This window comes from Ornithorhynchus anatinus, chromosome 2, assembly GCF_004115215.2.
Source record: "Ornithorhynchus anatinus isolate Pmale09 chromosome 2, mOrnAna1.pri.v4, whole genome shotgun sequence".
Lineage (NCBI taxonomy): Eukaryota > Metazoa > Chordata > Mammalia > Monotremata > Ornithorhynchidae > Ornithorhynchus > Ornithorhynchus anatinus.
Window position 1 is genome coordinate 764,888 of NC_041729.1, and position 15,795 is coordinate 780,682.

Sequence of the window (15,795 nt, forward strand, 5' to 3'; positions counted from 1 at the left end):
TGCCTGGCGCCTAGTAAGCGCTTAACGAATACCAACATTATTATTATTATGAAGCGGGGCGGGAACCAAGACCGAACGGGCAAGGGTGGGGCGGCTGAGAGCTCCTGGATCCCGCGGGCAGAGCCCGAGGAGCCACTTTAACCTCGAACGTGTGCGTCGCCCCCGCCCCGTCAAAAAGCGAGAAAGTATCTATCGACCGCTCTTGTGAGATCTTGGTGCCGGTGTCCACTAGGCAAGCTGTGGCCACGTGGCTGCCCCAGTTTCGGGCCCTCCACTGAAAGATGTGCGCCACACTTACCCCCACCCAAGCCTTGGCACTAAAATGGGAGTGCCTTCTCTATGGTTCTAATTTGTTACTCAGTATTGAGTGTCCACTGGGTGGGGTCCACTGTACTGACTGCCCAGTGGGTCTAGTGGACTGTCATGAACACCCACTGACAGCAATTCACCGTTCTGAGCTCATGATGATGATGTTGGCTGTCCCACATGAGGCTCACAGTCCTAACCCCCATTTTACAGATGAGGTAACTGAGGCACAGAGAAGTTACGTGACTTGCCCACTGTCAGCTGACAAGCGGCGGAGCCGGGATTCGAACCCATGACCTCTGACTCCCAAACCCCTGCTCTTTCCACTGAGCCACGCTGCTTCTCTAAGATGTACTCATGAGAGTACAGCAGCACAAAATCCATCTCCTTAACCAAAAGAAGCTTCCACTCCAACACGGAAGTCAGACATAAAAATATTAAATGCTCAGACATCCACAAATGCTGATCCTTGGACAACGAATGATCTGGCGGGGACTGGAACCCGGCGGCTAAAATGGACCAGACACTCAGGCTTTTAGGGCAGCAGGGCTTCTCTCCCTCCCTTTTTGCAGTGGTGGAAGGAGCCACAGCCACACCTGTGGCTAGCATGGTGGAAAGGCAGAAAGGTCAGAGGAGGGTCAGATCAGCTTGTAGGTCAAATCTTCCCGTTGGTCCAGAAACGACCATCAGTGGCTACCCAATCCAAGCTGTAAGGATGCTTGCTGGCAGCCCTACAGTTGCGAACATTTTACCATGTCCTGTGGACCTGTTCTGATAATTGCAGTAATTATTAAGCACTTACTACGTGCCAGGCTAAGTGCTAGGATAGATAGGAGACAATTAGGTCAGACCTCTCTGCCTCATCGGGGCTTTACAATCTAAGGGGGAGAGAGATCAGGTGAGAAAACACAGCAGTCAAATGACTTGCCTGAGGTCTCACAGCAGGCAAGTGGTAGAGCTGAGATGAGAACCCAGGTCTCCAGCCTTCCAGTCCTGTGCTCTTTCCACATTGGACCACATTGTTCTGACCTTGCCCTTCCTGATGCTTTCACTGTGTGTAAATAATTTGTGTCTGACTGCCTACCCCACTAGAGTGGAAGTTCCAAGGGCAGGGAACATGAGTCTGGATATTGCAGTAATCTTCCCAGTTCTACAATACTAGAGAAGTGGTGTGGTCTAGTGGAAAAAAGCCTTAGAGCTGGGCATCAGGAGACCTGGGTTCTAATCCTAGCTCTACTACTTTCCTACTTCTTCCTACTTTCTACTACTTCCTTGGGCAAGTCACTTAGCTTCTCTGAGTCTCAGTGTCCTCATCTGTAAGATGCAGATAAGATACCTGTTCTCCCTCCTCTTTAGACTGTGAGCCCGAAGTGGGACAGGGAACTGTGTCTGATCTGCTCATCCCCCATCTACTCTAGCACTTAGTTTAGGGTTTGGCACATAGTAAGCGTTAAACTATTACTATTATTATTATTACTACTATTATATAGTGCAGTGCCTGGCAATCAGTAATCTCCCTTAGTGCTGCTGCCGTATGGATGGATCTTTATCTTTAATTCATTCATTCAATCATATTTATTGAGTGCTTACTGTGTACAGAGCACTGTACTAAGAGCTTCGGAGAGTAAAATATAACAATAAACAGACATACTCCCTGACCACAACGAGTTTACAGTCCAGAGGGGGAGACGGACATCATGGCTCGGGGGAAAGAGCCTGGGCTTCGGAGTCAAAAGTCATGGGTTCGACTCCAGGCTCTGCCACTTGTCAGCTGTGTGACTGTGGGCAAGTCACTTAACTTCTCTGTGCCTCAGTTACCTCATCTGTAAAATGGGAATTAACTGTGAGCCTCACGTGGGACAACCTGATGACCCTGTATCTACCTCAGCACTTAGAACAGTGCTCTGCACAAAGTAAACGCTTCACAAATACCAACGTTATTATTAATATAAATAAATAAATTACAAATCTGGACCTAAGTGCCTTGGGGCTGGGACGGGGGACGAATAAAGGTATCAGGATGCCTTTCTCATTAGAGTGTAAGCTCCTGAGGGCAGGAAAACTGGGCTGGAAATGTTGGAAGTGGGTGTTCCGAGGAGGGGGGAGTCTGGGGGCGCTGGGACCCAAGGCGGGGCAGCGGGGTCTTCACCCGAGACATCTGGCCGAACCTGGGTTGGCGCGGGTCTAACGCCAGGCCACCACTAGGTGGCGGCATCGCTCCACGTTGTTAATTGCCACTGATCGATTGATTGACTGGATGACAGAATAAAGACACTAGAATAAGAATAACAATTATTATGGTATTTGTTAAGCGCTTACTGTGTGCCAGGCACTGACCTAAGCTCTGGGGTAGATATAAGGAAATCAGGTTGGACACAATCCCTGTCCCACATGGGGCTCACAGTCTCAATCCCCATTTTACAGATGACATAACTGAGGCACAGAGAAGTGAAGTGACTCGTCCAAGGTGATACAGCAGACAAGTGGCGGAGCCGGGACTAGAACCCATGACGTTCTGACTCACAGGCCCCTGCTCTATCCACTACAACATGCTGCTTCTCATGAATGGGAGAACAGCACAGAATGACAACATAGTGCCCGTCCCATGCACCTCATAATAATAATAATAATGGTATTTATTGAGTGCTTACTTTATTCCAAGCACTGTTCTAAGCACTGGGGGGATACAAGATGATCAGGTTGTCCCACGTGGGGCTCACAGTCTTCATCCCCATTTTACAGATGAGGGAACTGAGGCACAGAGAAGTGAAGTGACTTGCCCAAAGTCACACAGCTGACAAGTGGCAGAACGTGATTAGAACCCATGACCTCTGACTCCCAAGCCCGGGCTCTTTCCCCTGAGCCACGCTGCTTCTCAATACATGCTGCTGAAACCCCAGAATCTCCCTCCGCATATACAGCGGAAGTGGGGTAAAGGGGGGGGACAGAGATGGAGGTTCTGAGCTTCAGGGGGTCCAGCCTATGGTCCCATGGTGTCCTATCTCCCTGGGCGCCCCCCACCCCACCCCGGGGGGTCTTGGCAGTGTCTCCACCGCCACTCTCCATCCACCAACGCTCCAGGCCCTGGCTGGAAGGGGGTTCTGTTGAGTTCCCTCATTTGTAAAATGGGGTTAAGACTGTGAGCCCCATGTGGGGACTGGGACCATGTTCAACACGACTTGTTTGTACCCCCCCCCCCCAGCTTAGAACAGTGACTGGCACATAGTAAGTGCTTAACAATTACCACAGTTATTATTAAAATTTTCATTATATCCCCAGGGGTCATTCAGGCAGCCTGGGCTGGCCTGATCATTTTACTTTCCTGATCATTTTATTCCAGGGACCTCCTGCTTCACCTCACCAACTTGGACACATGCTGGATCTCTTCATTTCTAATCACTGTACGATCTTAAACCTGACCAACTCTGAAGTTTCACTCTTCAACCACAACTTCCTCATCTGCCTTCTTTCCCCTCCCCACCAAACTATCCTCCCCCTTCCCCCACTCCCCCATAGTATTCTTCTAGCTCTCAACCCCCTCCACCTATTCGGGGCTTGCCCCATTTCGTTTTCTGCCCAAATCCACATCCTAAACTTCTCCCTCTCTGTAGAACTCAACTCCTCTTTACCCTTGCTCCCCCATTCATCTTGCACCACCAACCCCCATATCTGTGTCCCTTCCTCTGTGTGCTTTGATAATGATAATGATAATAATAATAATAGTGGTATATGTTCACTGCTTATTATGTGCCAAGGACTGTATTTAAATACAGGATAATCAAGTGAGATTCAGTCCCTGGCACACAAACTCAATACAGTGTTCTGCACATAGTAAGTGCTCAATAGATACAATTGAATGAATAGATGAATGAACATGGGGCTCATAGTCTAAGAGGGAGGAAGAACAGGTATTGAACCCCCATTTTACAGCTGATGAAACTGAGGCACAGACAAGTTAAATGATTTGTCTAGGATCACACAACAGGCAGAGCCAGAATTAGAACCCAGGTCTCCTGATTCCCAGCGCCGTGCTTTTTTCACTAGGCCATGTTTCTTCCCATTGCCCTGCTGTGGGCCACCGTGGCTGGTGGAAAAACGGACAACAGGCTGGCTCTCTCTAACTCATCCTCACCTGCTATTGTTTTTGTCTGTCCGTCTCCTCCTATTAGACTGTAACCCCGTCAAAGGGCAGGGACTGTCTCTGTTACTGACTTGAACATTCCAAGCGCTTAGTACAGTGCTCTGCACATAGTAAGCGCTCAATAAATACTATTGAATGAATGAATGAATGAATGCTATAACTCTGCCAAGCAACACTCCTCTCTAACAAACTCTTATTTGCAATGCCCATTCCTGACTTTTAACTTCTTTTCAAGCCTCCAGCTATCCCAATTCCCCCATCTCTTGCCCCTGATGACCTGGCCATTTACTTCATTGACAAAATTGAAAGCAGCCAGGCATGAACTTCCCAAATCACCCCCTCACTTGCCCAGCTCTCTCCAAATCCCCCATCCACTCTCTCATCCTTTAGAAATATCCCCCAAGAGGAGAACTCCCACCTTCATTTGAAATGTACTCATCCCCACACACCTCCAACCCCATCCCTCTGCATCAAATTTAAATCCCTGCCCCCTCTTTTCTTCCCTCCCCGACCACCATCTTCCACCACTCACTCTCCAAGGGCTTCTTCTCCCCTACTTTCAAACAAGCTCACATATCCCCAATCCTGAAAATATCCTCTCCACCCCACTGCACCACCCAGCCAATGCCCCATCTTCCCCCTACTGTACCAACACAAACACTTCGAGTGAGTTGTCTCCACCTGCTGCTTCCATTTCCAATCCCTTTCTCAGCCCCATGGTTGGGGCTTCCTGCCCTTCCACTCCCCTGAAACTGCCCTTTCCAAGGTCACCAATGACCTTGTCCTCCTCACCAAATCTAACAGGCTCTACTCCATCCTAATCCTCTCAGCAGCCTCTGAACCTTTGAACCACCTCCTTTTCCTAGGAACCCCACAAAGCCTTGATTTCTCTGATACTGTCCTCTTCTGGTTCTCCTTCTACCTTGGCTTCTCTTTGGTCTCCACCGCTGGCTCTTCTTCTGCCTCCCAACCCCTAACTCTGGGTGCCTCTCAGAGCACGGTTCTGAGTTGTCCTGTAGTCTTTATTTTCACCCACTCTCTTGGGGAGCTCATTCACTTCCTTGGCTTTAGTTACCACCTCTATCCAGATGATTCCCAAATCTACCCCTCCAGCCCCTACCTCTCTCTTTCTCTACAATTGCACATTTCCTTCTGCCTTCAAGACATCTCTACAAGGTTGTCCTATCACCATCTCAAACTTAACATGTCCAAAACTGATCTCATCTTTCTTCCCAAACTCTCTCCTCCTGGGAGTTTTCCCATCACTGTAGGCAACACCCCCATTCTCCTCATTTCACAAGCCTGCAATCTTGTCATTAACCTGGACTCTTATCTTTTCTTCAACCAGCATCGTCAAATCCAGTCGATTCTATCTTACCAATTTCTTTAGAATCCGTCCTTTCCTCTCTATCCAAATTACTCCCATGCTGCTCCAAGCACTTGTCATAACCCATTTTAACTACTTCATTAGCCTCCTTACTGACAGCCCAGCCTTGAGCCTCTCCCCTCTGCTGCCCATATCATTTTTTAAAACACTCTTTACAGTATTTGTTAAGCACTTAAGTTTGCACTACATGCTGGGGAAGGTACAAATTAATCAGTTTGGATATAGTCTATGTCTTACATAGGGCTCACAGTCCAAATCCCCATTTTACAATTGAGACATCTGAGGCATAGGGAAGTTAAGTGACTTGCCCAAGATCACACTGTTCTATGCACATCTGTGCAATGAGCTTCTCCATCCAAACTCCTACCACGTTAAGACAATCACTGATCCTCTGCTGCCTGGAGGACTGCATCAGCCTCCTTGCTGATGCCCCAGTTTCCTGCCTCTTCCCGCTTCAGTCCATACTTCACTCTGCTGCCTGAATCGTTTTTCTACAAAAATCTTCAGAACATGCCACCCCACTCCTCATAAAACTGCAATGGTTGCCCATCCATCTCCTCATCAAACTAAAACTCCTCACCATTGGCTTCAAAGCACTCAACCACCTTGCTTCTTCTTACCTCACCTTACTTCTCTCCTTCTACAAGCCAGCCCACATTAGTGCTCTAGTGCTCACTCTGCTAGTGCTAACCTTCTCACTGTGCCTCAATCTTGCCTGTCTCACCACCGACCCTTAGTCCATGTCATTCATTAGTATTTATTGAGCGCTTACTGTGTGCAGAGCACTGTACTAAGTGCTTGAAAAGTACAATTCAGCAACAAATAGAAACAATCCCTTCTCACAACAGGCTCTCAGTCTAGAAGGGGGGAGACAGGCATCAAAACAAGTAAACAAGCATTAATAGCATCAGTATAAGTAAATAGAATTTTAGATACATATCATTAATCAAAATAGAATTATAAATATGTACATATATACACAAATGTCCTGGCTCTGGCCTAGACTGCCATCCCTCCTCAAATCTGATAGATGATTAGTCTACTCTCTTCAAAGCTTTATTAAAGGCACATCTCTTCCATGAGGCTTTCCCAGACTCAGCCTCACTTTTCGTTACCACACACTCCCTTCTGCATCACCCTGACTTGCTCCTTTTGCTCTTCCCCTCCCCCAGTCCCGCAGCACTTACGTACATATCTGTAATTGTATTTATTTGTACTGATGTCTGTCTCCCCCACTCAAGACTGTAAGCCCATTGTGAGCAGGGAATGTGTCTAAAATATGTATACATTAGGAATGTGTCTAATATATATATGTGTTCTGGGGGTCAGAAAGACCTGGGTTCTAATAATGACAATAATAATGGCATTTGTTAAGCGCTTACTATGTTCAAAGATCTGTTCTAAGCACTGGGGAGGATACAAAGTAATAGGTTGCCCCACATGTGGCTCACAGTCTTAATGCCCATTTTACAGATGAGGTAACTGAGGCACAGAGAAGTTAAGTGACTTGCCCAAAGCCACACAGCTCACAAGTGGTGGAGCTGGGATTTGAACCCATGATCTCTGACTTCCCAGTCCGTGCTCTTTCCACTGAGCCATGCTACTTCTCTCCTGGCTCCATCACTTGTCTACTGTGTGACTTTGGCCAAGTAACTTAACTTCTCTGTCCTTTGGTAACCTCATCTCTAAAATGGGGATTAAGATGGTAAACCCCGTGTGACACATGGATATGTTCAACCTGATTAGCTTGTATCTATTCCAGTTTTAGAACAGTGCCTGACATATAGTATTGCCTTTGACACTGCTGACCATCCCCTTCTCCTCCACACCTTATCTCACCTTGGTTTCACGGACTCCATCCTTTCCGGTTCTCCTCTTATCTCTCTGGCCGTTCATTGTCGGTCTCCTTCGCAGGCTCCTCCTCCCCCTCCCATCCTCTAATTGTTGGTGTTCCTCAAGGGTCAGTTCTTGACCCTCTTCTGTTCTCCATCTACACTCACTCCCTCGGTGAACTCATTCGCTCTCATGGCTTCAACTATCATGTCTATGCAGATGACACACAGATCTACATCACTGCCCCAGTCCTCTCTCGCTCCCTTCAGGCTCGTATCTCCTCCTGCCTCCAAGACGTCTCTACCTGGATGTCTGCCCGCCACCTAAAACTCAACATATCCAAGACTGAGCTCCTCATCTTCCCTCCCAAGTCCTGTCCTCTTCCTGACTTCCCTATCACTGTGGACCATCCTTCCCGTCTCTCAGGCCCGCTACCTCGGTGTCATCTTTGACTCTGCTCTCTCGTTCATCCCACACATCCGATCCGTCACCAAGACCTGCCGGTCTCACCTTTATAATATCGTCAAGATCCACCCTTTCCTCTCCACCCAAACGGCTATCTTACCAGTACAGGCTCTCATGATACCCCGGCTGGATTATTGTGTCAGCCTTCTCTCTGATCTCCCTTCCTCCTGTCTCTCCTCACTCCAGTCTATTCTTCATTCCATTGCCCAGCTCATCTTCCTGCAGAAACGCTCTGGGCCTGTCACTCTCCTTCTTAAAAACCTCCAGGGGTTGCCTATTACCCTCCGCACGAAACAAAACCTTCTCACTCTAAACTTCAAGGCTCTCCATCACCTTGCCCCTTCCTACCTCTCCTCCCTTCTCTCTTTCCACTGCCCACCCCGTAGGCTCCACTCCTCTGCCGCCCACCTCCTCACCGTTCCCCGTTCTCGCCTATCCCACCATCAACCCCTGGGCCACATCCTCCCACGGTCCTGGAATGCCCTCCCTCCTCACCTCTGCCAAACTAATTCTCTTCCCCTCTTCAAAGCCCTACTTAGAGGTCACCTCCTCCAAGAGGCCTTCCCAGACGGAGCTTCCCCTTTTCCCTCTGCTCCCTCTGCTGCCCCTCTACCCCTTCTTCACCTCCCCTCAGCTAAGCCCTCTTTTCCCCCTTTCCCTCTGCTCTTCCCCCTCTCCCTTCCCCTCCTCTCAGCACTGTGCTCATCCGCTCAATTGTATATATTTTTATTACCCTATTTATTGTTTTAATGAGATGTACATCCCCTTGATTCTATTTATTGCTATTTTTTTTGTCTGTCTGTCTCCCCCGATTAGACTGTAAGCTCCTCAGTGGGCAGGGACTGTCTGTATCTGTTGCCGATTTGTACATTCCAAGCGCTTAGTACAGTGCTCTGCACATAGTAAGCACTCAATAAATACTATTGAATGAATGAATGAATATGCTAAACAAATACCATTAAAAAAAAATCTCCCCATTCCTCAAACACCTCCTGTGATGCACTGAGAAATGGGCAACCAAACCCATACTCCTCCCCTTCGTCTTTAAGGCATTCAATCAGTTCTCTCCCCTTCACTTATCCTTGTTCCTCTCTTACTACAATCCAGCACACGTTGCTCCTCTAATACCAACCCCCTCAGTCAGCTAGCCAATCGTATTTATTGAGCGCTACTGGGTGCAGAGCACTGTACTAAACACTTGGGAGAATACAATATTACAACAGACACATTTCCTGCCCACTTTGAGCTTACAGTTTAGAGGGGCACTCATTGTGCCTTACTGTACTCTCTACCGTCATCAATCCCCCGCTCATCCCTTCCTCCAACCTGAAGTTCTGTCCTCTTTCCCTTCTGACAGATCACCGTTCTCCCCAGATTCAAGGCCCTTCTGAAATCACATTTCCTTCAGGAGGTCTTGCCTGATTGTCTCTCATCTCCTCACCCCATCTCCCCCCACCCCGATTGCATCACCTTTGACCTTGAGTCCTCACCCCCCAAACACTTGGGTAATCACCCCACCCATTCCCTCGACAGTAGTTAGGTAGGTCTCTGCTGCTTCCCTTACCTGTAATTTATTGTAGTGTCTGTTTTCCTTGCTAGATGGTAAGCTCCTTGAGGGCAGGAATCATCACTACCAACTCTACTGTTATCTTCCCAAGCACTTTGTCCAGTGTTCTGCACACAGCAAGGCTCAATAAATTCTATCGATGGATTTATTGACTACTTACCAATCCCCCTGACCGCAGGGCTGTGGAGGTTGAACATCATAGAGGGAGCCCCCAGAGGGACCCCTCCCTGCAGCCTCAGCTTCCAGTTCTGGACCTGCAATCCTGCTCGCCCAAGCCCCGCCTTGGTGTGACCCTCCTCCGTCCCCCCGGTCCCCAGAATTGGCCCCCTTCCTCCCCCAAACCCCACCAACTTTCTCTAATTTCTTGCCGCAGCTGCTCAGTCTGGCAAATTATCCTTTCTCTCAGCCTGGAGACCCCTTCCGAGCATGGCTACCCACCTCGTTATTCCCGTCCTCCTCCCCCCGCCAATCCCCAGGCCTAGAAGGCCCCTGGCCCCACGGAGGCTGCAATCGCGCTATTAGACCCTAGATGATGATGATGTTGCCCATTGACCTCCCTGGGGAGGGCGAAGAGCCTGACACCGCCTCCCCATACCTCTCTCCATAGACTCGGTCACCTGGGTTCGGTGCGTCCCGGGCAGCACAGTCCCCTGGAGGGATAGGGGGAGTAAACCTGGTGAAACTGTGGGAGTTTGGCTTCACACCGGAGTTGAGCCCCGGATCACAGGCTGAAGTCAAGTTTATTCTTTCCCTTCCCACTTCGTCCGTCCTTCCATCCTCTCCTCGGTCCTCCCTCCCTTCCCGACCTCCCCTCCACCCCTCACAGTCGCCCCGAGTAGCCCCAGCTTCCGGGTGGGCTCTAATCCAGGGTGGGGGCCTGTGACGAGGAGAGGGGGGTAGTTCCCTACCGAGGCCGACCCCAACTAGACCCTCATTTCCTCTTCTGCCACTCCCGACTGCGTCGCTCTTGCACCCTTTATTCACCATTTCCTCGGCCCCGCAGCACTAATATCATTTAGTTATTTATAATAATAAGCGCTTACTATGTGCCAAGCACTGTTTTAAGCGCTGGGGTAGATACAAGGTAATCAGGGTGTCCCAAGTGGGGCTCACAATCATAATCCCCATTTTACAGATGAGGTAACTGAGGCACAGAGAAGTGTGCCTCACGTCCTACCGCTGTCCTGGAATGCCCTCCCTCCTCACATCCGCCAAAGTAACTCTCTTCCCCTTTTCAAAGTCCTACTGAGAGCTCACCTCCTCCAGGAGGCCTTCCCAGACTGAGCCCCCCTTTCTCTCTGCTTCCCCTTCCCTCCTCTCCCCCACCCCACCCTCTGCTCCTCCCCCTTCCCCTCAGCACTGTGTTCATTTGTATATATTATTTATTACCTATTTATTTTGTAAATGAAGTGTACATCTCCTTGATTCTATTTATCTTGATGATGTTGTCTTGTTTTTGTTTTGTTTCGTTTTGCTTTGCTATCTGTCTCCCCCTTTAGACTGTGAGCCCATCATTGGGCAGGGATTGTCTCTATCTGTTGCCGAATTGTACATTCCAAGCGCTTAGCACAGTGCTCTGCACATAGTAAGCGCTCAATAAATACTACTGAATGAATGGAAGTGAAGTGACTTGCCCAAAGCCACACAGCTGATAAGTGGCAGAGCCGGGATTAGAACTCACGACCTCTGATTCCCAAGCCCGGGCTCTTTGCACTAAGCCACCCTGCTTCTCGAATATTTATATTAAGGTCTGCCTCCCCCTCTACACTGTAAACACGCTCTGGGCAGGGAACGGGTCTACCAACTCTTATTTTGTACTCTCCCAAGCGCTTAGTACAGTGCTCTGCACGTAGTTAGCCCCCAGTGGAAAGAGCCCCGGCTTGGGAGTCAGACGTTATGGGTTCGAATCCCAGCTCCCCCGCTTGTCGGCTGTGTGACTTTGGGCAAGTCACTTCACTTCTCTGTGCCTCAGTTACCTCATCTGTCAAATGGGGATTAAAACCGTGAGCCCCATGTGGGACAACCTGATCACCTTGTATCCCCCCAGCGCTTAGAACAGTGCTTTGCACATAGTAAGCGCTTAATACATACCACCATTACCATTATTATTAAATACTGTTGATTAGTTGATTGGTTCCAGCCTTTTCTGGTGGAGTGAGGGATGAGAGTGTCAGTTTGAAAGTGTGTGTTCGTCCTGAATACAGGGACGGGGGCAAGGGGTGGGGGAAACGTGTGTGTGTGTGTGTGTGTGTGTGTGTGCGTGCGTGCGATTGAAGGACCGGCGATGGGTCCGGGGTGGTGGCCCGTTAGGGCGCCCAACGGGACTGTTTCCCTCCATGCCTCCTCCCTCAACCGACCCTGGCCCCACTAGGGGGCAAGTGGGAAGGGGCAGTGTCACTCCGGGGGGACGGTGCCACAGTGGGGAAAGGGCAGGGGGATTTGTGAATGGGAGCGGGAGAGCCCCCCCATCCCCCCGCCATCCCCCCGACTTACACACACACACATACATTTCCTTATCGTTGGCCTGAGCTGGACTCAACAACACCGGCGGGAGCCGGCGGACCGGTAGTGTGAGGGTGTTCGGGGCTGATACTCTGGGGCAGTGTAGACGCGGGGTGGGGGTGGGGGGTGGACAAGAGGGTGGACAAGAGAAAATGTATGTGTGTGTGTGTGAGTGTGAGAAAGAGAGAGAGCGAGCCTGGGGTTTTTAGGTGTTGTGAGGGCAAGCACGCAGAGACCCGGATATAAATGCGTGGCTCAGTGGAAAGAGCCCGGGCTTGGGAGTCAGAGATCATGGGTTGAAATCCCGGCTCTGCCACTTGTCAACTATGTGACTGTGGGCAAGTCACTTCACTTCTCTGGGCCTCAGTGACCTCATCTGTTAAATGGGGATGAAGACTGTGAGCCTCACGTGGGACAATCCGATGACCCTGTATCTACCCCAGCGTTTAGAACAGTGCTCTGCACATAGTAAGCGCTTAACAAATACCAACGTTATTATTATTATTACCCCAGCGCTTAGAACAGTGCTCTGCACATAGTAAGCGCTTAACAAATACCAACGTTATTATTATTAAAAGGCCAAGGCAAACGGACAAAGATGCCCACGGGCCCTGTCTGCCCTCGCTCCTCCCGGCTGCGACGGGCTGGGCGTCGGTAAGAGAGCGGGTCCGGGGCCGACAGCCGGAAAACCTGGGACAGAGGTGGGAGGTGAGAAGCAGCGTGGCTCAGTGGAAAGAGCACGGGCTTTGGAGTCAGGGCTCATGAGTTCGAATCCCAGCTCTGCCACTTGTCGGCTGTGTGACTGTGGGCAAGTCACTTCACTTCTCTGTGCCTCAGTTCCCTCCTCTGTAAAATGGGGATTAAGACCGTGAGCCCCACGTGGGACAACCTGATTCCCCTATGTCTACCCCAGTGCGCGGCACATAGTAAGCGCTTAACAAATACCAACATTATTAGGTGAGGGTCCCGGGCTTCTCCCAGCCCCTGGCTCTGTGCTGCCGGTGACGGCGGCGGTGGTGACTGTGTCCGAGGGCGATGGTGTAAACCGAGGGGCGTCGTGGGTGGCTAGGCGGTGTCACCGTCTGGGAGTGTGTGACTGCGACAGTGCCGGGCTGCGGCGGGCTGCGGGCGGGGGCCGCGCCGCAGCCTGCGTGGGCCGAGACCGCGTTGGCGTGGGCTGCGGCCTGAAGGCGGCCGGGCCGGGGGACCGGCTCCGGGAGGCTGCCTCTTCGGGCCAAGGCGGGACTCCCGGCTCTCCAGGGGGTCGCGGAGGGCGGGAGAGGGGGCGCCCGGGGATGAACCGGGGGTGGGAGAGGGGCAACACGAGCCGGTGAGGGTCCCGGGCCCTCCCACCCCAGCCGGGGCCAACCTTCCCGGGCGTCAGATTCGGGCTTTGGGTCGAGCCCCGTCGTCCGCGGTTTTCGGGTCCCAAGCCGTGGGGGAGGGGAAGGGGCTGGGGGAGGGGGCGGAACGGGGGGCGGGGTCTGCAGGGTTTCCGCCCCCTCCCCCATACTCCGCCTCTCTCCAGGGAAAGAGCGGGGGAGGCCAGGCCAGGCGAGGGGGTGTCCGGACCTGGGACCAGGAGCGAGGCCTACCCGCGCCCTCCCCGGGCAGCGGTCAATCCCGCCCTCCCGGGGCTCTCCGCGAACGATGCCCTTGCCCTTTTCAACCTGGAGGGTCCCCTCCCTCGTCCCCCCGTCCCGTCTCCAAGGCCTTTCCAGGGGGAGGGGGGCATGGTCCTCCGCTCCCGGGTCTGGCCGGGTGCCCCTTTTCAAAGGGACCCCCTTCCCTTTCCCCGCGCTCAATCTCTCCGCCTCGTCCCCCCACCCCCTTGGGGTCGGGACGCCCGGAAAAGATAAATCTGCACCTTATTTCCATTTAAAATCTCTCTATTGCGCAGCGGGCGGCTGGGCTCGGTGGAGGGGGTTGGTGTTGTGGGGGGGGGGGCTCCCTCCCTCTCTCGGTATAAAAATAAACATCTGGGCGGCGCGGGCGGGCGCGCTGCGGTCCCTTTAATTTCTCATATTTTCCTCTCGTTTCGAATAAAATAATAAAATAGTCAAACAGGACGCGGGCGGGGAAACACTGAACACATTCGGAGCGGCTCGAAGGGTCCCGCTGTGTCTTGTCTTTCCGCCTCTGATGAGGATGAGGCGCCCCTCCCCTCCTCTCTTCTCCTCCCACCCCAGGCCGAGGCCGAGGGGGGGTCCCGGGAGGGGAGGGGGGTGTGTCGGCGGGCCGGAGGGGGTCCCGGGGAGGGCGTGTGGGGGGCGGTGCCGTCAGCAGGAGCACTTGCACTCGGAGATGACCGGGTACTGGACGGGGATCCAGGTGCAGTACTTGTGGCGCGCCCAGCCCTGGCAGTGCCAGCGCAGGAGGGTCTTGGGGACGGAGCGCGCCGGCCGGCAGAACATGCCCTGGGGCAGCGAGCAGGAGCGCTCGGGCGGGCAGCTGCCCTCTCGCAGGTAGCGCGGCCAAAAGCGCAGCCCCAGGTCCTTCCAGGTGTACACGACGGGACACGAGGTGTACGCCCACAGCCACTGCGCCAGCCGGCGCCGCGCCTTGCGGCCCAGCTTGACGCGCGCTCCGGCCGGGCCCTCGCCCCAGTCGAGCCTCCGCAGCTCCCCGGGCACGGCCGCCGCCGAAGCCGCCCCCCCGCCTCCGTCTTCACCGCCTCCTCCTCCTCCTCCTCCTCCTCCTCCTCCTCCTCCTCCTCCGCCGCCGCCGCCGCCGCCGCCGCCTCCGGGTCCCCCCGGCCTGGGCAGCGGCTCCGGGCCGGACGCGTTGCCCTGCGACGGCGGCGCCGCCACCGACATGAAGCCGGGGTCCAGGTGGCTGCCCAGCCGCTTGCGCAGGGCGCGCTCGTCCAGGTCCTGCTCCTTGGGGTCGTAGTCGGGGTCCGGGTGCTCGATGATGTCCTTGACCGGAAGGCTGTCGCTGGGGGACGGCCGCAGGCGGAGGTAGGGCTGGCCGGACCCGGCCGGGGCCAGCGCCATGTAGGAGCAGAGCAGCAGCGCCCCGGCCAGGGCCATGCTCCAGCGCCCGGGGGCACGGACGGAAGGACGGACGGACGGACGGACGGAAGGACGGACGGACGGACGGACGGATGGACGGACGGGGGGAAGGACCGACCGGGGATTCAGGCGCGGGGGGCGGCCCGGAGGCGGCGGCCGGGGCTCAGGCGCATCCGGCGGTCCCCAGGCGCCGCTCCCGCATCCCGCTCGCCCCGCCCCGCCCCGCCCGGCCCGGCCCGCTCCCCGGCCAAGCCTCCCGGCCAAACCTCCCGGCCGCCCCTGGCCCGGCCCCGAGGGGCATAAATAGGCGGCGACGCCGCGGCGGGCCGAGGTGGGGGGTGGGGAAGGGGGCAGCCGGGGGGCGGGAGGGAAAGCCGGGGGAACCGGGGCTTTAAATAGCTGCCCCCGGGGCGGGAGGACGGGACGGGAGTCGACCGGCCCCCTCCTCCTCCTCCTCCTCCTCCTCCTCCTCCTCCTCTGTCGGGCCCCGGCGGGTCGGGTGGGGTGGGGTCCGGCGTCCGCCTCTCCACCCCCCGGGCGGGAATCCCGGGCGGACGGGCGGGGGCGGGAGGGCTGACCG

General features: G+C 53.6%; 1 protein-coding gene across 1 annotated transcript; it reads right to left on the minus strand.

Annotated features, from left to right (window-relative positions):
* Positions 1-14,412: 14,412 nt before the first annotated feature.
* Positions 14,413-15,311, minus strand: LOC114806127 (noggin-2-like). Its single transcript, XM_029049370.1, has 2 exons — positions 14,944-15,311; positions 14,413-14,838 (listed from the first exon to the last, which is right to left on the minus strand). Exons 1-2 carry the CDS (start codon positions 15,231-15,233, stop codon positions 14,481-14,483), a joined length of 648 nt encoding a protein of 215 aa, XP_028905203.1. The 5' UTR covers positions 15,234-15,311; the 3' UTR covers positions 14,413-14,480.
* Positions 15,312-15,795: the final 484 nt, after the last annotated feature.

Bases quoted from the DNA above. Each gene is read 5' to 3' on its own strand.
- LOC114806127 (XM_029049370.1), bottom strand. From the start codon at position 15,233: ATGGCCCTGGCCGGGGCGCTGCTGCTCTGCTCCTACATGGCGCTGGCC. The intron at 14,839-14,943 runs AGGCGGCGGCGG...GGCTTCGGCGGC, and splicing joins CCCAGGCCGGGGGGACCCGG to GGCCGTGCCCGGGGAGCTGC.